Source organism: Mus caroli, unplaced genomic scaffold (assembly GCF_978045245.1).
Source record: "Mus caroli unplaced genomic scaffold, Mus_caroli_1 scaffold_20, whole genome shotgun sequence".
Classification (NCBI taxonomy): domain Eukaryota; kingdom Metazoa; phylum Chordata; class Mammalia; order Rodentia; family Muridae; genus Mus; species Mus caroli.
In genome coordinates, this window is record NW_028227275.1 from 30,949,748 (window position 1) to 30,967,174 (window position 17,427).

Below are 17,427 nucleotides of genomic sequence, written 5' to 3' on the forward strand. Positions count from 1 at the left end.
CAAGTTATATTTAAATAGCATGTTCACAGTGCCAGCCCTAAATGAGATATAAAAGTTATCATTTTTCATCTCTGTAGTCTGCCTCAAAAACAAATTTAGTCCATCAATGAGAAAAATAAGAGATTAAAAACCTGAAAGAGACAAACTATAAAAAATGCTTGACCAGACCTTACAGCTTTCAAAATAATAAGAAAAAAGAAAGAAAGAAAGAAAGAAAGAAAGAAAGAAAGAAAGAAAGAAAGGAGGGAGGGAGGGAGGGAGGGAGGGAGGGAGGGAGGGAGGGAGGGAAGAAAGAAAGAAAGAAAGAAAGAAAGAAAGAAAGAAAGAAAGAAAGAAAGAAAGAAAGAAAGAAAGAAAGAAAGAAAAAGGATTCTAGCAGGACATGGTGGTGCACAGCCTCTAACTACAACCTTTGGGAAGCAGAGACAGGTGAATGAGTTCCTGGCCAGCCTGCTCTACATGACAAGTTCAGGTCAACAAAGGCTACAGAGATAAACAGTCTCAAATTAATAAGTAAATACATAATCCCGGGAGATGTAATACCGTGTGTGTGTGTGTGTGTGTGTGTGTGTGTGTGTGTGTGTGTTTTCATGTTCTGGAATGGGAAAAAAAGAATTTAGTAAAACCTAAAGAAATGTAGTTCATTTATTGTAACAAATGTGCCATACTGTAAGACATTAATTGGAGAGACTGTGAGTATGGTACATTGAAACTGCCTGAACACTCTTTGTAATTTTACTATAAACTTTAAACTGTAAAACTTAAGGGGTTTGAGAAAATTTTAAATCAGAAAGTCACTTGCGGTATATGCTATATACATAAAATAGATATATAAATAAATAATATAATATATAATCAGGTCCACATTTCCCACCTTACTCAGGCCCTGCAGAGTAAGCTCCTCTGCCACAGCAGTGACACTCTGTCAGGGTACATGTAGCCAAACAAACATGGACTGAACTGCCTGAAACTATAGGTTAACATAAATCCTTCCTCCTTTAAATGGTTTGTCAGGCATTGGGCCCAAGCAATAAAAGATAACTAATACCTGTTCTAAATAAGTCCACTTTAAAAGTAACGCCATGGAAAACTCAGAGCATCCTACTGCTGTGGTTTGGGTAAGATTTGCCCCTCCAACTGAGGATTGAGGAAGAGTTCAATCCTCTTAAGGAGAAATGTGAAGAATGTAGAAACTCAATCAAAAATGGTATGTCTATAGTCTAAGCTACCTCAGCTGAAACAAAAGGATTGAGACCAGGTGTTCCAGAACAGTTTGGGCAACACGGCAAGACTCATTTCTCATAAATAATTGTGGATGCTTAATTTATTAAGAGCAAGAAAGACCACATATAAACTGTCTTTTTTTGTGTTGCATGGGGACCACTAGCAAGAAAGGCATTACTAGATGCAGTTCATTAACCTTTGACCACAGCTATAAGCCAAAATAAGCCTCTCTATACATTACCTGCTCTGCACTGCTCTATTCTTAGCAAAGAAAACAAACTAAGATGTCTACAAGAGATGAAATGAACGGGTAGTGCAGACAAAATGGCAAGCTGGCTTTTAGTGCTCTGAATAAAACGGAGGTAGTTCCTTTGAACACCCCATAAACTAAACAGCTCAGTTGTTTGTCACTGTGACTGCAGCACTTGGAATAGCAAAGTTATACTGTATGCACGAAGAGAAGTATTTGTTAAAGAGAACAAGGAAGAAGGGAAGACAGAAAAGGGAGAGAAGATAACCCACGGCACTGTTTTCCCTTACTAATAAAGTATAGAAAAGAAATCTACTAATATTACAATATTAGCTTTGGAAAGGACTAACTTATTGGTAGCTCATGTTTTAAAACATTTATTTCCTCCAACTTTACCAATAAACATTACCGTTGGTCTCATGTTGATTCTGTTTTCCTGTTTCATTATGTTATCTAGGACTTCCAGGGTGATGGCGAGTAACAGCAGCATTGGTTAGCTTTCCTTTCCCATGAGCCTGTCTCAGGTAATCCAGAAAGACCTTAGACTTCCTGCATCCACCTCCCATTTGCTGGGACTACAGGTACACATGCCATGCCAACCCAGTACTGGCTTTCTGACTGGCTGTTTCTAGCTTTTCCCCATCACTGAAAATGATGCCAAGTATGGGTTAAGATATTTATCTATTTTATTTACTCAAAATCATGAATGGGCTCAAATTTGTTTTTAGATGCAGAAAATATTTTATAAATATAGGGTAAATTTTCTTTAATTTTTTACAATACTGAATTTATACTACATTTTCTATTAACTATCTCTATTTTCTATTAACTATTAACTTTCTGACAATCCGTATGTTGTCAAGATATCACTTAAGACATTAAGTCTACTGGTTAAATAAAACTTGTGTTTCAAATAGTATTAGGATACCAAATTGCTTCTAGTCATGTTTAGTAATAGTGTTTCACTTCATTTAAGAAGCAAGAAAGAGCTTCCTTCTTTCCTTAAGCTGTGGGTCAATTCATGTATCATCAGAATTACCTATTTCTTAAAGGTTTGAAACAATTTACCGGTACAGCTACCTGGTACAAAAGCCTCATACTTCTTGGTAGTAAAGCTCTTTATTAATTTCTTGATTACTTCTATTCTTACAAATGTTTACATTTTCCCCATAGAGTCTAAATTATTTCTGCTTACATTTTCTTAATTTGTTTCACCAACCAATTTCTTATTTTGAAAATGACAGGTCTAGGTACCCATTTATCCACAAGAAAATGCAAGGACTAGAAAGGATAAAACCAAAGTATCCTTCCATTTCTAACAGAATTTGAAAAACTCTGGATAGAAATCAATAGATAAGCCAACTGAATTTTTATTTACCAGTAAATAATGACCATTTAAATAGTATAAATAATACAGTTATCAGACATAAGTCAAATATCCATTAAACAATGTCAAAGACATAAACCAATGGATAGAGCTGTGTCCATGAATTTAAGTCATAAACACATTAATTCTAAAAATTGCTATCTAGAGATAATCCTCATTAAAATATCAGTAGTCATTTGTAGTTTTATACAAGATAATTCTAACAATTTTTATAGCAATTATATAGAAAGCCATATGGCAAAAAAACAAAAACAAAGAAGGATCAAAAAAATCCGTAGAGCTACAGTGCTTAAAACAGTGTGGGCACAGGGACAGACACACAGACCCATGACACCACAGAAAATCTTCACAGCATACTTTTAATGAGCAATCAGTACCTTTCTTTAAAAATAATTTTTTTTTAAATTCTAGAATATATGTACCAGGGTATATACTGATTAACCAGCACTGGTAAAAACTGAAGGTGGAACACTACCCAGTCGTCTAACAAATACACACTAGATATATGATAGCATGTCAATAAAGTAGAATGTAATAATGTGAAGGAATACAACATAACTATATACAGCAGAAACATCAATGTTGAAGAACACCAGAACTTCATTATGAAGAGATCTAGCTATACATAAAACGTATTGTTTAGACAAATATACATAAGAAGTAAGAAAAAACTTGTAATACACTGTACGTAATTTCACTGGGTGTGGGGGAGGCAAGTGATACCCTTAAAAAACGCTAGCTAGCATCATTCCACATCCTCACCTGGGTGGAATTACACAAGTATGTTTGTTTTATTCTTCTTTAAACTGAACATACACAATTTATAGTTTTCTACCACAACATTTTTTTTTTTTTTTTTTTTTTTTTGCTGGTAGCACTGAGAATTATACCAAGAGTCTCCTATCTGTAAGCAAAGCACTCACTAGCTAAGCTATCCCCAGGCCCGTGGTAAATTTTCAAAGACTACTCCTGACCGAATATGAACAGCTGCAATCTTTACTTAATGGAAATCAATGCTTGCTAATTCCCAGCATCCCAAAGAAAACAGACATTTGTATTCTCACAACTAGTAAGTCTGAAGACAGCATACCTTATATAGTCCAAAGCCAGGGTCAATAAGACAAGTGCGAGCTGATGTCGATGGCTGACTGGAAGATCCCCCTCTCGCTGTTTTCTTTACTTTAGGCGGATTATGAGAAGAGGGTTTAACCTGAGCATCATTCTGCTTAGATGTGCTAGGAAGACTGGAGTCTGGCCGAACTAGCAGCTGAATTATATCATTCAGTCCAACGTCGTAGTCAAATAAAGTATATCCATTTTCCAACTACAAAAGGAATAGAAACTATATTGAAGTACTTATTTCAAAACTTATATTCTGACATGTTTAGTTTGTCCAAATATCCTAGATAAACTATTAAAAGTGACATTACAACTTAATGATCATGAAATGGTTCTAAATGTTTTATGGCTTTTAATATCAGCATCCTTCTTTGAACCCCTATAAATTCTGAAGAACTACTCCAAACTAAAGCAACACTACTTGCTATTAAAATAAAAACCATATCATAGCTGCTGCAATCTCATGCTGTAGCTACCCCCCCCCAAGTAACCCCCTCTAAACCATATCTAACCTCATTATTTTTTGTTGCTGTTTCCTAGTCTTTCAAGAGCCTCTCTATATAGCCTAGGCTAGCCTCAAACCTACAATCCTGTCTCAAGTGCTAATTACAAGTATATGACACCAAGGCTCTTTTAACAAATTTTATTTTAGTCAACAGTACCTAAATTCCCAAGAGTGGAGAGATAAATTTTGAAAGCAAGGAGTTTTTATTAACTTTTTTACAACCCACATGTAATAATGGCCATCAAGCACTTTATCTTTCTGAAGCACTATTAATAATTTTAAGTAAGGCAAGATTTTGAAAAGCAAATCAGAAATATATTCCATTTCTCTAAGGTTCTCTAATTCTATTCATCTGCAATTAGCAAGCTTTGTCACAAAGTTATCTAGGAAAACATATCAACTATCTTGCAATCCATGCACATTTCCAGAAGGTTTGGACTAATTAATCTGTGCCCAGCACCACGATTACTCCCACCTCCCAAAAGATATAATCAGGTATACTGGAAGTCCTACTCTATAGTACCTCAAAGGGCTGAGAGTGTAGCTCAGTAGACCCTACCTGATACATGTAAAACCTATTCTATTTCTAACACCAAGGGAATGGGGTACCTACCTCAGGACCTAATTTTATCTAGAAATAGTGTCTTTAGATGTAACCCAAGACTTATTGTTATGTATTAACTTGGGTCTTCTACACACTCACATGTTCAAGTCCTAACCTCTAATGCCCCAGAATATGATCCAGCTTGGACACAGGGTCTTTAAAAAGTAACAAATTTAAAATGAGTTAACAAGGTGAACCTCTAATCCAGTCTGATTGGTGTCATGATAAAAACAAACATGAACAGAGTCAGAAAGGACAGGAGAACAATGGAAAAAAGACACATGGAAGAGAAAGTCGTGTAATTGGAGCCAAGACAACAAGCTAATAAACACTATTTCCCATAAACAGAAGCCTTGAGACAATCCCCCTAAAGCTAGCTATCAAAAAGCATGTTCCTACTGATGACACCTTGAATTCTAATCTTTACAACTGAGATAAATTACTGTGGGTTTAAGCCATTTTGGTACTTTGTTACAGCAGTCCTAGGAAACCAATCTTCTATTTTGTTTCTTCATAAAGTATAAACAGTTGACTATTTCACTGATAATAACAAGAAAATTCAACTCCTTAAAGATCAAAACTACCATTTCTTCAGAAATATTAGCTTAAGTGTTGCATTCACTAATCTTTTATCTAACAGCCATCACCAAACACAATTGTGTGATATAGGAACATATCTAAGAACTCAACCACAGAGAAAGGGCAAAGAAAAACAGCTGCCCTTTAGTTAGGAAGTCACTAATGTGAGGTCTATGAGGTGGGTCCAAGACCATAACTAGCACAATTCCACAGATCCTAAGTATTCGTGTTTGCTAAATAAAAGAAGGGATAGAGAAGTTTACAAGCTTCCCAGTAAAGAAATTCAGGAATTAAGTTAGGTACTATCTATCTCACTGTAGAGTAAATCTTTACTATCGTGTGGAAGCGTCACCTGTCAATAAAAAGCCTATGAGAGATTTGCCCCCCAAAACCAGAGACAGTAGCATGAAAAACAGGAGAGGTCATCAACTACATGGTGGCTAGAATAGAATAGACCTAGGATAGAATAAAGGGCTAGCTAAGGTATGAGCCAGTCAGGGAATAAGCCAAAGCTTTTGGCTTCGGCATTTATTCATGCAATAGTAAGTCTCAGAGTTGTTATTTCTGGGAACAAAGAGGCCAGGCCCTCAGTTACATCTCACTGCTTAGTTAACATATTTAACCTGAGGGGCTCAGAGTAGCTTGCAGGAATTCAATCCTCAACAGACACACACCACAGCCAGTACCCCAGGGCAGTAAACAAATAAACCTTCATGTAAATAGGAATGCTAATATATTAAAAACATAAACACCAGCCCAGCCACAAACCCTTTAACAACAATGATAGACTGCCTGCAAGATATACTAGGGCAATGGTGATGCCTGGGAATAAACAAGCAACATCTAATTTGACTTAAGGCCACTCCTTATATACAACCAAAAACCAACACTGGGTGACCAAGAACCTAAAACTAGATAGCCCAGAGACCTAGGGTAAAACCAAATAATACTGGTCTAAAATAAGGGGGAAAACTGTAGTGTAGAAATACTAATGATATCCTTCAATAACCATAGATTAGCCAGTACCTTGTTTAATTATCACAAGAGAAGTTTCCTCCTGTAGCAAATGGAACAAATATAGTCCCATAGACAGACATTACTCAGAATAAGAAACCTAGCCCTAAACAGGATGACTCCACCAAATCCCTCCCCTCAGCGCTCAGGGAACCCTGTGGAAGAGAAGGCAGAAAAGGTGTTTTAGAACCAGTGGGGGAAGGGGGGGGGCACCAAGAAAAGGAAGCCCTCTAAATCAACATGATCAAAGCTCACATGAACAGTCTGAAAGCAACACACACACCACAGGGCTTGCTGCAGGCTCTGCGGATATTATTATGGCTTCCAGTTTAGTGCTGTTATAGGATTCCTGAGTGCAGGAATGGGTGGGTCTCTAATGGCTGCTACCTCCCTTGGACTCTCTCCCTTCTTGTCTGACTTTGATGTGATAGTTTTTGCTTTATCTTATCTATATTTTATTTATTTTTTTAAATCAACGAATGAATGAAAACCCAGCCATTAGAGTAAAGGTTAACAATTGAACTGTCAATTATAACTGCTGTGAGAGGGAATATCAGTTTTCTCAGAGTAACACTGAGTATTTCAGCCACTCCAGGACAGGCCTGTGTTTGGAAGTGGCTAAACAACATATAATGGACTCAGCAGGCTTTTTATGCGCTTTTGTCTTCTTTTCTTTCTTTCTTTTTTTATGTTTTGTTCTTTTTGGGCGTGGTTTTATTTTGTTTTCTTGACTCTGGAGGGTGTGCTGTTATATTAGGTCTTTGAGAAAGAACTTAAAGTTGGGTGGGTAAAGAGGGGGGTCAGGATCTGGAAGGACTTGGAGGAGGGGAAGAATATTTTCAAAATATATTTAAATTTTAAAAACTTGTTTCAAATAAAGGGGCAGGGCTTTGAGAGAGAGAGAGAGAGAGAGAGAGAGAGAGAGAGAGAGAGAGAGAGAGAGAGAGAGATTAGAGAGCAAAGGTGGAGCTGCCAAGCCCGAGGACCTGCGTCTCATCCCTAAGACCCACATGGTGAACTGACTCCTGAAAGTAGTTCTCTGACTTCCGAACATGTTACAGCACAGCACACAAACACATAAATGTAAGAAGAATTAAAACAGCAGCAAGAAGGTACTCTTCCTGCCCAGAACCTTCCCTGGGAAGGAAGGGAAGCGCCCAAAGAATAAAATGTGCATTCATCCTTTCACTCTGACAAGCCCAAAGAAACACCCCAAAGAGCCTAAAGTAATGAACATTATGACAATTTCTTTAAAATTTTAAGTGTTTAAAGTAGAAAATCAAAACTAAGCCGGGCAGTGGTGGCACACACCTTTAATCCCAGCACGTGGGAGGCAGAGGCAGGCAGATTTCTGAGTTTGAGGCCAGCATGGTCTACAAAGTGAGTTGCAGGACAGCCAGGACTACATAGAGAAACCCTGTCTCAGAAAACCAAAAAACAAACAAACAAACAAAAAAAAACCACCAACAACAAAACAAAACTAAAATAGCATAAAATATCCAACTCTGCTAGTAATCCATTCCCCAAAATACAGACAGACACGATATTAAAGTAAAATGAAGCACTATAGCAAGTCCAGGTAAGCCTTTTACTCAGCATGACAAGGCAGGAGAATCCCAAGCAAATTATGCTCTGGAGCGGGGAGGAAGGGATGAGCTCGCCTCGAACCCAGCTTCTTCAACTGCTGACTGCGGATCCACATGGGGCCCCATAACTGATGACGGGACCCTGAACAAAACCAGACAAGTTTTTGAATGTGCAATTTCAAAAAATGAATTCGAAATTAAAAAGATAATGTTTGTCTGTCAGAAGTCCATGCTGCACAGCAGTGACTCCACTGAAACCTCGGGACCAAAACCACAATCTACGCACTTTGCATGCCATCATGACAGACAACTGCTAATAAACACGCTCCCTAGAACCCCCTCACTCAGATCCAGTAGCTCATGAGCTCCATGTTTCCTGTATCTATGAGGTTTTCTGCTTTCCTAGAAACATAATGGCTGAACTGCAGAAAAGTGACTTTCAGTACTTTCGTGCATCATTCTTCAGCAAATAAGTATCAAATTAATATATCTTTATACTGTTATTTTAAATGTTTGATTTTAAAGACTGCTATCTGAATTACTGACCTGAGTTTCATTTTAAAGTATTGAATGAATTTATGATTAAGACAGAATTCCCAACATTTTCTGGAAAAGTCCTAAACATACTTGCCACTTTGTACTACATATTTATGCAAAGCAGTATTCTCATTATTGACTTTAAAATCAAAATTATTGGCTGACTCTAAAAGATGTTGAATCTTGTTCTATGTCCTGAAGTATCAAATCTTAAACCCAGATTTAGTCTTTATATAAAAATAAGCAAAAATCCATCTTGTAAACATGCAAATTTGCTTCAGTCTTTAACAAATCATAAGTTTAGAGAGCTAGAAAGACGTATATAACTATAGACCGTCAATGTCTCATAGAAGTAAAATAGCTGAGAGCTGCCATAATAGACATCCAAGGTACAAGATTTTCAATTCTGAAGAAAGAGAATAGTTGCGACGTTGTCAAATACACTAGTGAATATTGACTGCATTAAGGAAGAAATTCCAGGAAGTAGAAAGGGCTGCACCAAAGATGCAAAAAAAGCCAAAGGGGAAACAAATGAAGTGTCAGAGGCCAGAAAAAGCCAGGGGAAGTCATTGACAGAACTCAGGGTACAGTAGAGGCACTGAAGCTGTGTCATTTATCAGTCATATAATAGAAATAAATAACACACATTTTTAAAAAAATAGACAAATACTTTCATTTTTTTATTCCGTGTGAAAACAAAGAATTTAGAGTGTCAAATGTTTAGTTTTTCTTCCAATATGGTTCATATTCCACATCTACATTCTACTTAAGACTATCCCAATATTGATGACAAGAGAAGGCAGGGAAAACTGGAATTCTTTTATAGTCTCAGGAGCTCTACATTCTAAGAGTTAAAGATCAAAGCCCGGTGTGTGGTACGTAAGATCATGTCTAGCTGAAGAGATGGCTCAGTGGTTAAGAGCGCAGGCTACTTTTCCAGAGGACAAGGTTGATTCCCAGCGCCCACAGTTGTCTCCAACTCCAGTTCCAGGAGGTTTGATGCCCTAAAGTCCTCTTCCGTCTTTGTAGCAACCAGACATGTGTATGGTACAAAAGACATCATGTGGGCAAAGCAACCATACACATTGAAAGAAAAAAACGTAGACTTCCTTGCACTGCTTTTCAAACCTCACCCTGTTTTATAACATTATGACAATAAAGCATATGAAAAAGAACACCTCTTTTCTATTAAACATAAACTCACTTTACAGGAAACGGCTAGCCCTCTCTCTGGTACCAACTTAACTATCTGCTAAAGACATGCTTTGCTATCTCCACCACCTGGAGAACATCAAGACAAAAGGAGATGGGAACTATGCCCTGGCGAGTTATCATTCACAAGAAAGTCAACGGTTTTCCTTGTCTGGTGTTCAAGTCAAAGGCTGGCACTGGAATTCTCTTTTTTATCCTTAATGGTTCGTTATTGGGCTGTGGAGAGAGAAGTAGTGAATCACTAACAATGGGGGGAGGGGTCGGCCACTAGGGTTCTCTACCCCCAACCAGGAACCATTTTCTGATTATTAGTCTATTTCATAAGTCATCTTTCATTTCTATTTCTTGTATTGGAGTCAGCCAACTATTCTAGGAGTCAATGTACGATATTATTACTATTTGTATACCTTTCACTGATAGCCAAAAGGAAAAGATACCAGCCACTTGAGACACAGCAACACAATGCTACCAAGTATTTAATAGGTATGACTGTTTAAAAACTAACTTTCCAGACAAGTAAAGTCTTTACTGGTCAAACACTCAAGAAACAATATAAAAGTGGATACAACAGGAGCAGAAAGTGCTACAGGTTTTCTGTCAGAGGCCTTCCAAACACTTTACCAAAACCCTGGCTTTTTCTTGCCCGTTGTATAATCTGTTACTTAGAAAATTTTGACCAGTCTGAGAAGTTGTAAATCTGTGAAGGGAACAAAAATATTCCTTCTAAACTCTTTGTGGCTTATAGGCTACTTCCATCGAATCAGAGAGAACTGCACTTAATTCAAAACTCAGGACTGGAGCCAAACTGTGGTCAACTGACTTGCAGGATGCCAACTTTTTTAGTGGACTAAAGACAAAGGCAAGAAAAACAATATGGGTCTGGGTGTCTAATCATAAGACTGAGACTTACTGGATAGGAAACGTCTTAGCCTCATCAGGCAGAGCCTTACTTAAAATTAACGGAGATGCCCACAAGCACCCTTGTGGCCCAACACAACTTTCTGGCTTTTTTTTTAATTACAGCTGATTATGCTGAAAGGTTTGAGTTGAAAGCCCGAACTTAGGGGACCATACAAAGATGAGAGGTAAAGTCTAATCTGTCCCAATATTCAACAGACTTAAACTCGACTTCAGGTTACAATCATCGTTCCTTAGAGATCTCTGATCTTTTATAGAACAAATCCCCAGTCTGAGACTGACGACGAGGGGGGGGGGGGCACGCATTCTGCCACTGTTCCGATCTTCAGCGTTCAAATCCTTCTAGTGAGGGAACAGGGTTAAGGTGCTTCACTTTCCACGTCGCATCTAGGAGCCCGGGGACACGGAAGAAAAGCAAGTCCTTAGAGGAGTCGAGACAGCGCTGCGAATAAAGCCAGCTCGTCCCTCCCGCGCCCCGGCATAGCTGCCGGAGCCTGTTGCCTTTCCAGGCTCCGGATCCCCCCCCAAAGGCGGGAAGAGGATCCCCCAGGACCCTCGGAGGCTATGTCCGTGGCCGCTGCCCCGCTACACACCGCGGCCCGCACCCCGGCCTTCCGACCCGCTAGGCGCGCTTGTGGGGTGGGGGGTGGGGGGCACAGCCGCAGGCCCGAGCTCCGGGCCCCGCATCCCGCGCCCCGCCAGCGGCCCCATCCCGAGCATAGCGGGACGCAGCCCTGGACACCCAGCCTCGTCCCGGGACGCCGGCTGCTCGCGCCCGGGCTCCCCGCGGGGCGCCTCACCTGCTTGCCCCGGTAGAACAGACGCTGGCACTCGGGCCTTACATCGAAGAGCGCCCAGACCCGCTCGCGCAGCTCCTCGATGGTGGCTTTGCGAGAAACGTCCTCGATGGTGCGTGTCTGGGAGCCGTCGATGGTGCGGACCTGGATCCACATCGCGGCGGCACAGGGACAGGGGACGGAGCCCCTTTGTCTGGCCCTGCGCTCGGTCCGCCGCGCCGCGCCGCGCCGCGCCCCGCCCGGTCCCCGCCGCCTCCACGGGAGGATCCGGTTCTCGGCGGCAGCGGCTCGGCGAACACGGGTGCGGGCGAGGACTGACACTCTTAGACCGCGCGACCGCTCGCCCGCCCGCCCCTCCTCGGTGGAAGGAAACCGGAACCCGCCCGAGGTGCGAGCACAGCCCGCGCCTCACAAATAGGAAGGAGCCATGGCTCGGCGGCGCGCACTGTTTACTTATAGAGATGCAGCTCCCACATGGAGGTCACGGCGCCAACCCGGATCTCGCGAGATCCACGCGGGGCTCCGCCCCACGCACAGCCCGGGGGGCGCTAATATGGGAGGGGGCGGGGCCTCCAGAGCCGTTACTCGGAGGAGGGCGGGGCTGGGCAGGCTCCTCCGGGCCAGCTCGCCCTGTGCCCCCGTTGTCGTTGGTCACCTCGCAGTCTCCTGAGGCCTAGACTCCACGGTCTCAAAAACCACGAACAATAGCTAGCGGTGCTGCGCGCTGGCGTGAGCGAGAAATGGGGGCGCAGCCTACGTTCCCGAGACTTCACACCAGGGTGTGCGCCCGCCACGCGGCCTCTCCCGGGGCCCGTCGGCTTGATGGACGTGCTTCCCGCGCGACCCTCCCGCCGAGGAAACCCGCTTCCGGGAGGCCCCAGGGCAGAGGCCTCGCACCCACGTTTCCCGAATGGGTAGCCGGAGCGGGAGCTGGACCTAACCGAGTGGGCCTTCTGCGCTAAGGGCGCCTTTGGCCGCAGGGATCCTAGCTTTGCAGAACTGTACACCTCCGATCCAAAAATCCGGAGATCCCAGGGCGGGATACGGCCCCACACACTCAGGGGACCCATCCAAAAATGGAAGACTTAAGAGACAAAGCAAAGCAAACGCATATCTTACATTCACCGGTATCCGTAATGTCAGTACTAATCATTCCCATGAGGATAAGAGGGATAACTTTGTAACAACCAAATTGATTAGTCAAGACGGCCTAAATGGAAATACAGGAAGAGTGAAATGTGCTTACATACTGTGTGTCTCTGTCAGCTCGAGATATATAGAGATAGATATATGCACCTAGAGCCTCTAAGTCACCTTGCCAACTTCCTAATTAAAACATTTAGTTGATGAGGCAACAGATTCATCTGAGAACATCTAATCTGACCCATGAAGGGAGCAACTATTTGTTGTTACAAGGATATGCTAGGGTCTTGGGCTGTTTTTCGTGATGCACTGCCAACGGTGTGCTGCAGTCCGAAGCCTTGGGTCTTGGACTCACGGGTTGGGATGCGCGAGAATTGCAGTCTTTCTGTTTAACTGTGATCTTGAACAAACCGCTTCAATTTCCTCCAGGTAAAATAGTGCATATAAACCCGGAGGGAATGTTAGCTTCCTGCCACTCCCTTAGTAGCACAAAGAAGGTCTTTTAGAGCTTTTGTTATTAAGAGAATTTAGATAAACTGGGAAGATTCAAAGAAGATAGGGTGCTTAAGCAAAGCCTGGGAGTGCATTTTCACACATCAGAAGACACTACACATCTGAGAGAGGTTGACTAAATAATGAAGGGCAAGTGTGAACATTAGCATTCAAAGACTTTTGTAGGCCTCCCGGGGAAACCTGGGCTTTTTGAAATGTGCATTGATGTGTTTAAGTATTTAGAATGACAATAGAACAGAGTGCTGAAGGAGGCCTTAGGGAAAAAAAGCAAGCTGTGGGAAGGTGAGAGAGGCTGAAATTTAGCCAAGAGCCAACTGTTGTCCATTTTGGAAAAATTAGAGATGGTGAGGAGAATAAATTGTTGAGTGTTCTAGGAAACCCAGTTCCTGAAAGTTGTAGAATTTGTGAATGTGAAAAGGGAAGACAATGGAATGAGTTCCATTTGAGTTGTGTGGCATTTGAAATACATCTCAAATGTGCCTACAGTGGAGATGTCTGGTAGTTGAAAAGAACTGTCTAAGAGAGTGAAGGGAAGAAGGGGTTTCTGAGAGGAGGACCAGTCTTTTGGCTTGAGAGAGATGCCTACATTTTGGCGAATAGAGAAATAGGTGGTACGGATAGGGAAGAGAATAAGGGGATGTTGACCTCATCAGCTGGGGGTTGGGGGGGGTGTAAAAATGTGCTGAACATTTACTGTTTGCTCACATGTTACATTTTTATATGCTTACAATTACATAATTAGAGATCCCTTTAAGAAAACGTAGGGGTTTATTTTCTGCCTATTGATGGTATAAATGAAAACATCAACCACTTCCCTGTTCTTAGGGCTGATCTGTACAGAGATACCACGAAGGATGTTTCTGCTGCTCTCTTAGAGATTAATTAGGAAGAAAGCCCAGTGTAAGACTTTGGTCTGGTTAAAGGCTTCTGTTGTCATTGTTCTTTGGTTTTCATTCTTTCTTGCTTATTTGAAAATCTCATGTAACCCTGACTGTTCTCAAATTCATGGTATCATGCTAATATCTTATTCAGCTTGGGAAACTCAGTTTAAAGTCTATGGGTTGTACAATTAGTACTGAGAGTAGATTAGTGGCTTTGGAAAGGTAGTGTTTTGTCGGGCATATGCTTGTATGTATGTATGGGTATGCACAGGTACTTTCCTGCCTGTCGCTTGTACAAGCATGCTCATATGTGTATGTAGAAATGAATGTGTGTACACTTGTACCTGAGGGTGCCCATGTGTACTCGTGTGTGTGTGTGTGTGTGTGTGTGTGTGTGTGTGTGTGTGTGTGTTCAGCACAGGGGGGACTTTAAATTAGCAAAGGTTTCACAAAAGGGTAAAGCTTTGAATCACAAACTGGAACTGTTATGCTGGAGTTCCTGTTCTCTTGGACTAGCTAGAGTAATGAGGCCTGGAGAAATGCTCAATGTCAGGCAGTTTGTTTTAGGGGAAGGTAGGGTACAGGGCTCAGAACTTGGGACAAGTATATGACTCCTGTGTCAGGGCATATTTGTAAAGTATATGGACTATGTACATGCATAGAGTCTAGAACCTGACTGTGAAGAAGAAAGATCGCTCTCTCTGCTGTACTGTGTACCTTGAAGGGAGAATGTTGAAGCAAGTGCAGGAACTGTTGCTAACCCATTCAAAAGGCTTTATTCTTTTCCTTTGGACCCATAGCCCTCAGGCCTATGCTATTGTTTTTGCATTTTTAAAAGTAGAGTCTCACTCCATAGCCCCAGCTAGTCTGGAACTCACTGAGTTGATCCAAAACTATTCACCTGAGAGCATAAGATAGGGGAGACAAATTAGAGCAATTTTATTTTTGAGATATGATCTTATATATCCTATCCTGGCCTTGAACTTGCCATGTGGTTGAAGACAGTCTGGAACTTCTAATCCTTCTACTTGTACCTACCAGTGTTGGGACTTCAGGCATGTCTCACCACAGTCGGCTTTATGAAGTGAACTCCAGATTTCCTAAAGGTGAGGCAAGCACATCCCCAGCTCAAGATGCATTTTTAAAGAGAGATTTTTGGTTTTGGTTTTATTTTTAGAGGTAGGGTCTCTCTGTGTGGTCTTGGCTGTCCTGAAACTCATTTGTGGGCCAGGCTGACCTCGAACTCAGAGATCCCCCTGCCTCTACCTCCTGAGTGCTGGAATTAAAGGTGTACACCACCATCACCGAACAAGACTTTTTTTTTTAATGCCTTACATTGTGTGTGTGTGTGTGTGTGTGTGTGTGTGTGTGTGTGTGTGTGTGTTTACACTAGAATGTCACAGCATTCACGTGGAAGTCAGTTCTCTCCTTCCATGATTGGGTTCTGGATCAAGCTCAGTTAAGCAGGCTTGGTGGAAAGAAGGTTTACCCAATGAGACATTTTTCCAGACATAAAACACAGAATTTTTAAAAAACACATTCCTTGAGGGTTGCAGTTATTCTCTATTATTCTCTATTATTCACAGACTCATGGGAGAAAAGTCATGGGTTGGAAAGAGAACCTGTGTGTTCCAGGGACACAGGATGCAGCCTGACAGTAGAGCTCTTGTCTGTCATGAAGACTGTGAGTCTCCCCAACACCACTGGGAGAATAACGTGTGGTTGAAATTGATACACATCTTATATAACGCCAGCGAATATGCCGGATGAATTTTAACTGCAAAGTAAATTCAGAGTGCGCGAGCATACTGCGGCAGAGAGCTTGCCCTTGCGAGATGATGCGCTCCACCATTTCAGCTCAGCAGCTTTTGCTATCAAAATTTTAGAAAAAGGTTTGATAGGTCTCATGGTTCCGTCTGTACGCAGACAGAATGGAGCCCTACCCTACTGCCCACACTGTTTCCTTTGAAGCAGGAAGTCTAGCCAGGCAGGCGCCGGAAACGACAAAGATACAAAGGAAGCGTGGTCTTCTTCTCTTTTCCGGGTCGGACCCAGTCCTGGCACAGAGATGTAGGATGGTAACCGTGTAAGGTAGTGTCTTCAAGCAGTCAGTTCAACCCAGCTTTGTCATTAGGACATCCACACCTGGGTGTTCCCTTTTTAAAATTTTTATGTCTTTATCTTACTAAAATATAATTTCAATATTTCCATCTTTTTATAAAAAAGTTAATAGCAAACTGTTGGTTATATAAGACTTTATAGTATAGCCACATCATTTTAAAATTCTTTCTTTTTCAGACAGAGTTTCTCTGTGTAGCTCTCTGGTCACATGGGAAACAGTGGCTGACAGAAGCTCAGAAAAAGACTGTGACTCAAATCCCCATCCCAACAACCTCGAAGCAGGTGAGGGAAATTCTGGGCACGGCTGGGTTTTGTAGGCTCTGGATTCCAAGCTTTGCCACTCTGGCAGCCCCACTCTACCCCCTTACTAAAGAGACTGGGACTTTCTCATGGACCCCCATACACCAGGAGGCTTTTAAAGAAATGAAAAAGGCCTTGCTTAGTACACCAGCCCTAGCCCTGCCAGACCTGACTAGGCCTTTCACTCTCTATGTAGACGAAAGAGCAGGAATATTGAGAGGGGTCCTGACCCAAGTTCTGGGGTCATGAAAACGACCTGTGGCCTACTTGTCAAAAAAATTGGACCCAGTGGCCAGTGGGTGGCCATCTTACTTAAAAGCTATCACTGCTGTGGCACTACTTCTCAAAGATGCTGACAAAGTGACTCTAGGTCAACGAACTATAGTGGTAGACCCCCCCCCCATGCCTTAGAAAGCATCGTTAGACAACTGCCTGATCACTGGATGACTAATGCTCGCATGACCCATTATCAGAGCCTCTTACTGACTGAGAGAGTGCAGTTTGCACCCCCTGCTGTCCTGAATCCTGCCACCTTGCTGCCAGAAGCTGAGGACTCCCTACCAGTGCACCACTGTATGGACATCCTGGTAGAAGAAACCAGAACTAGGAAAGACCTCACTGACCAGCCATGGCCAGGCTGCCCCAACTGGTACACGGATGGTAGCAGCTTTTTGGTCGAAGGAAAGTGAAAAGTAGGGGCAGCAGTGGTCAACGGAAAACAAACTATCTGGGCCAGC

At 42.0% G+C, this 17,427-nt stretch overlaps 1 protein-coding gene across 2 annotated transcripts in view; it reads right to left on the reverse strand.

Annotated features, from left to right (window-relative positions):
* Nucleotides 1-12,216, reverse strand: part of Uhrf2 (ubiquitin like with PHD and ring finger domains 2) — a 62,824-nt gene extending 50,608 nt beyond the window's left edge. The window contains exons 1-2 of one of the 2 annotated variants that reach the window (XM_021151777.3): nucleotides 11,736-12,216; nucleotides 3,952-4,185 (exon numbers count right to left, since the gene is read on the reverse strand). In XM_021151777.3, the coding sequence (XP_021007436.1) occupies nucleotides 3,952-4,185; nucleotides 11,736-11,888 (387 nt within the window). In that variant the 5' untranslated portion in view covers nucleotides 11,889-12,216. Of the gene's footprint in view, nucleotides 1-3,951; nucleotides 4,186-11,735 lie in introns of those variants that run through there. The other variant, XM_085833958.1, reaches the window with a different exon arrangement.
* Between the last annotated feature and the right edge of the window lie 5,211 nt (nucleotides 12,217-17,427).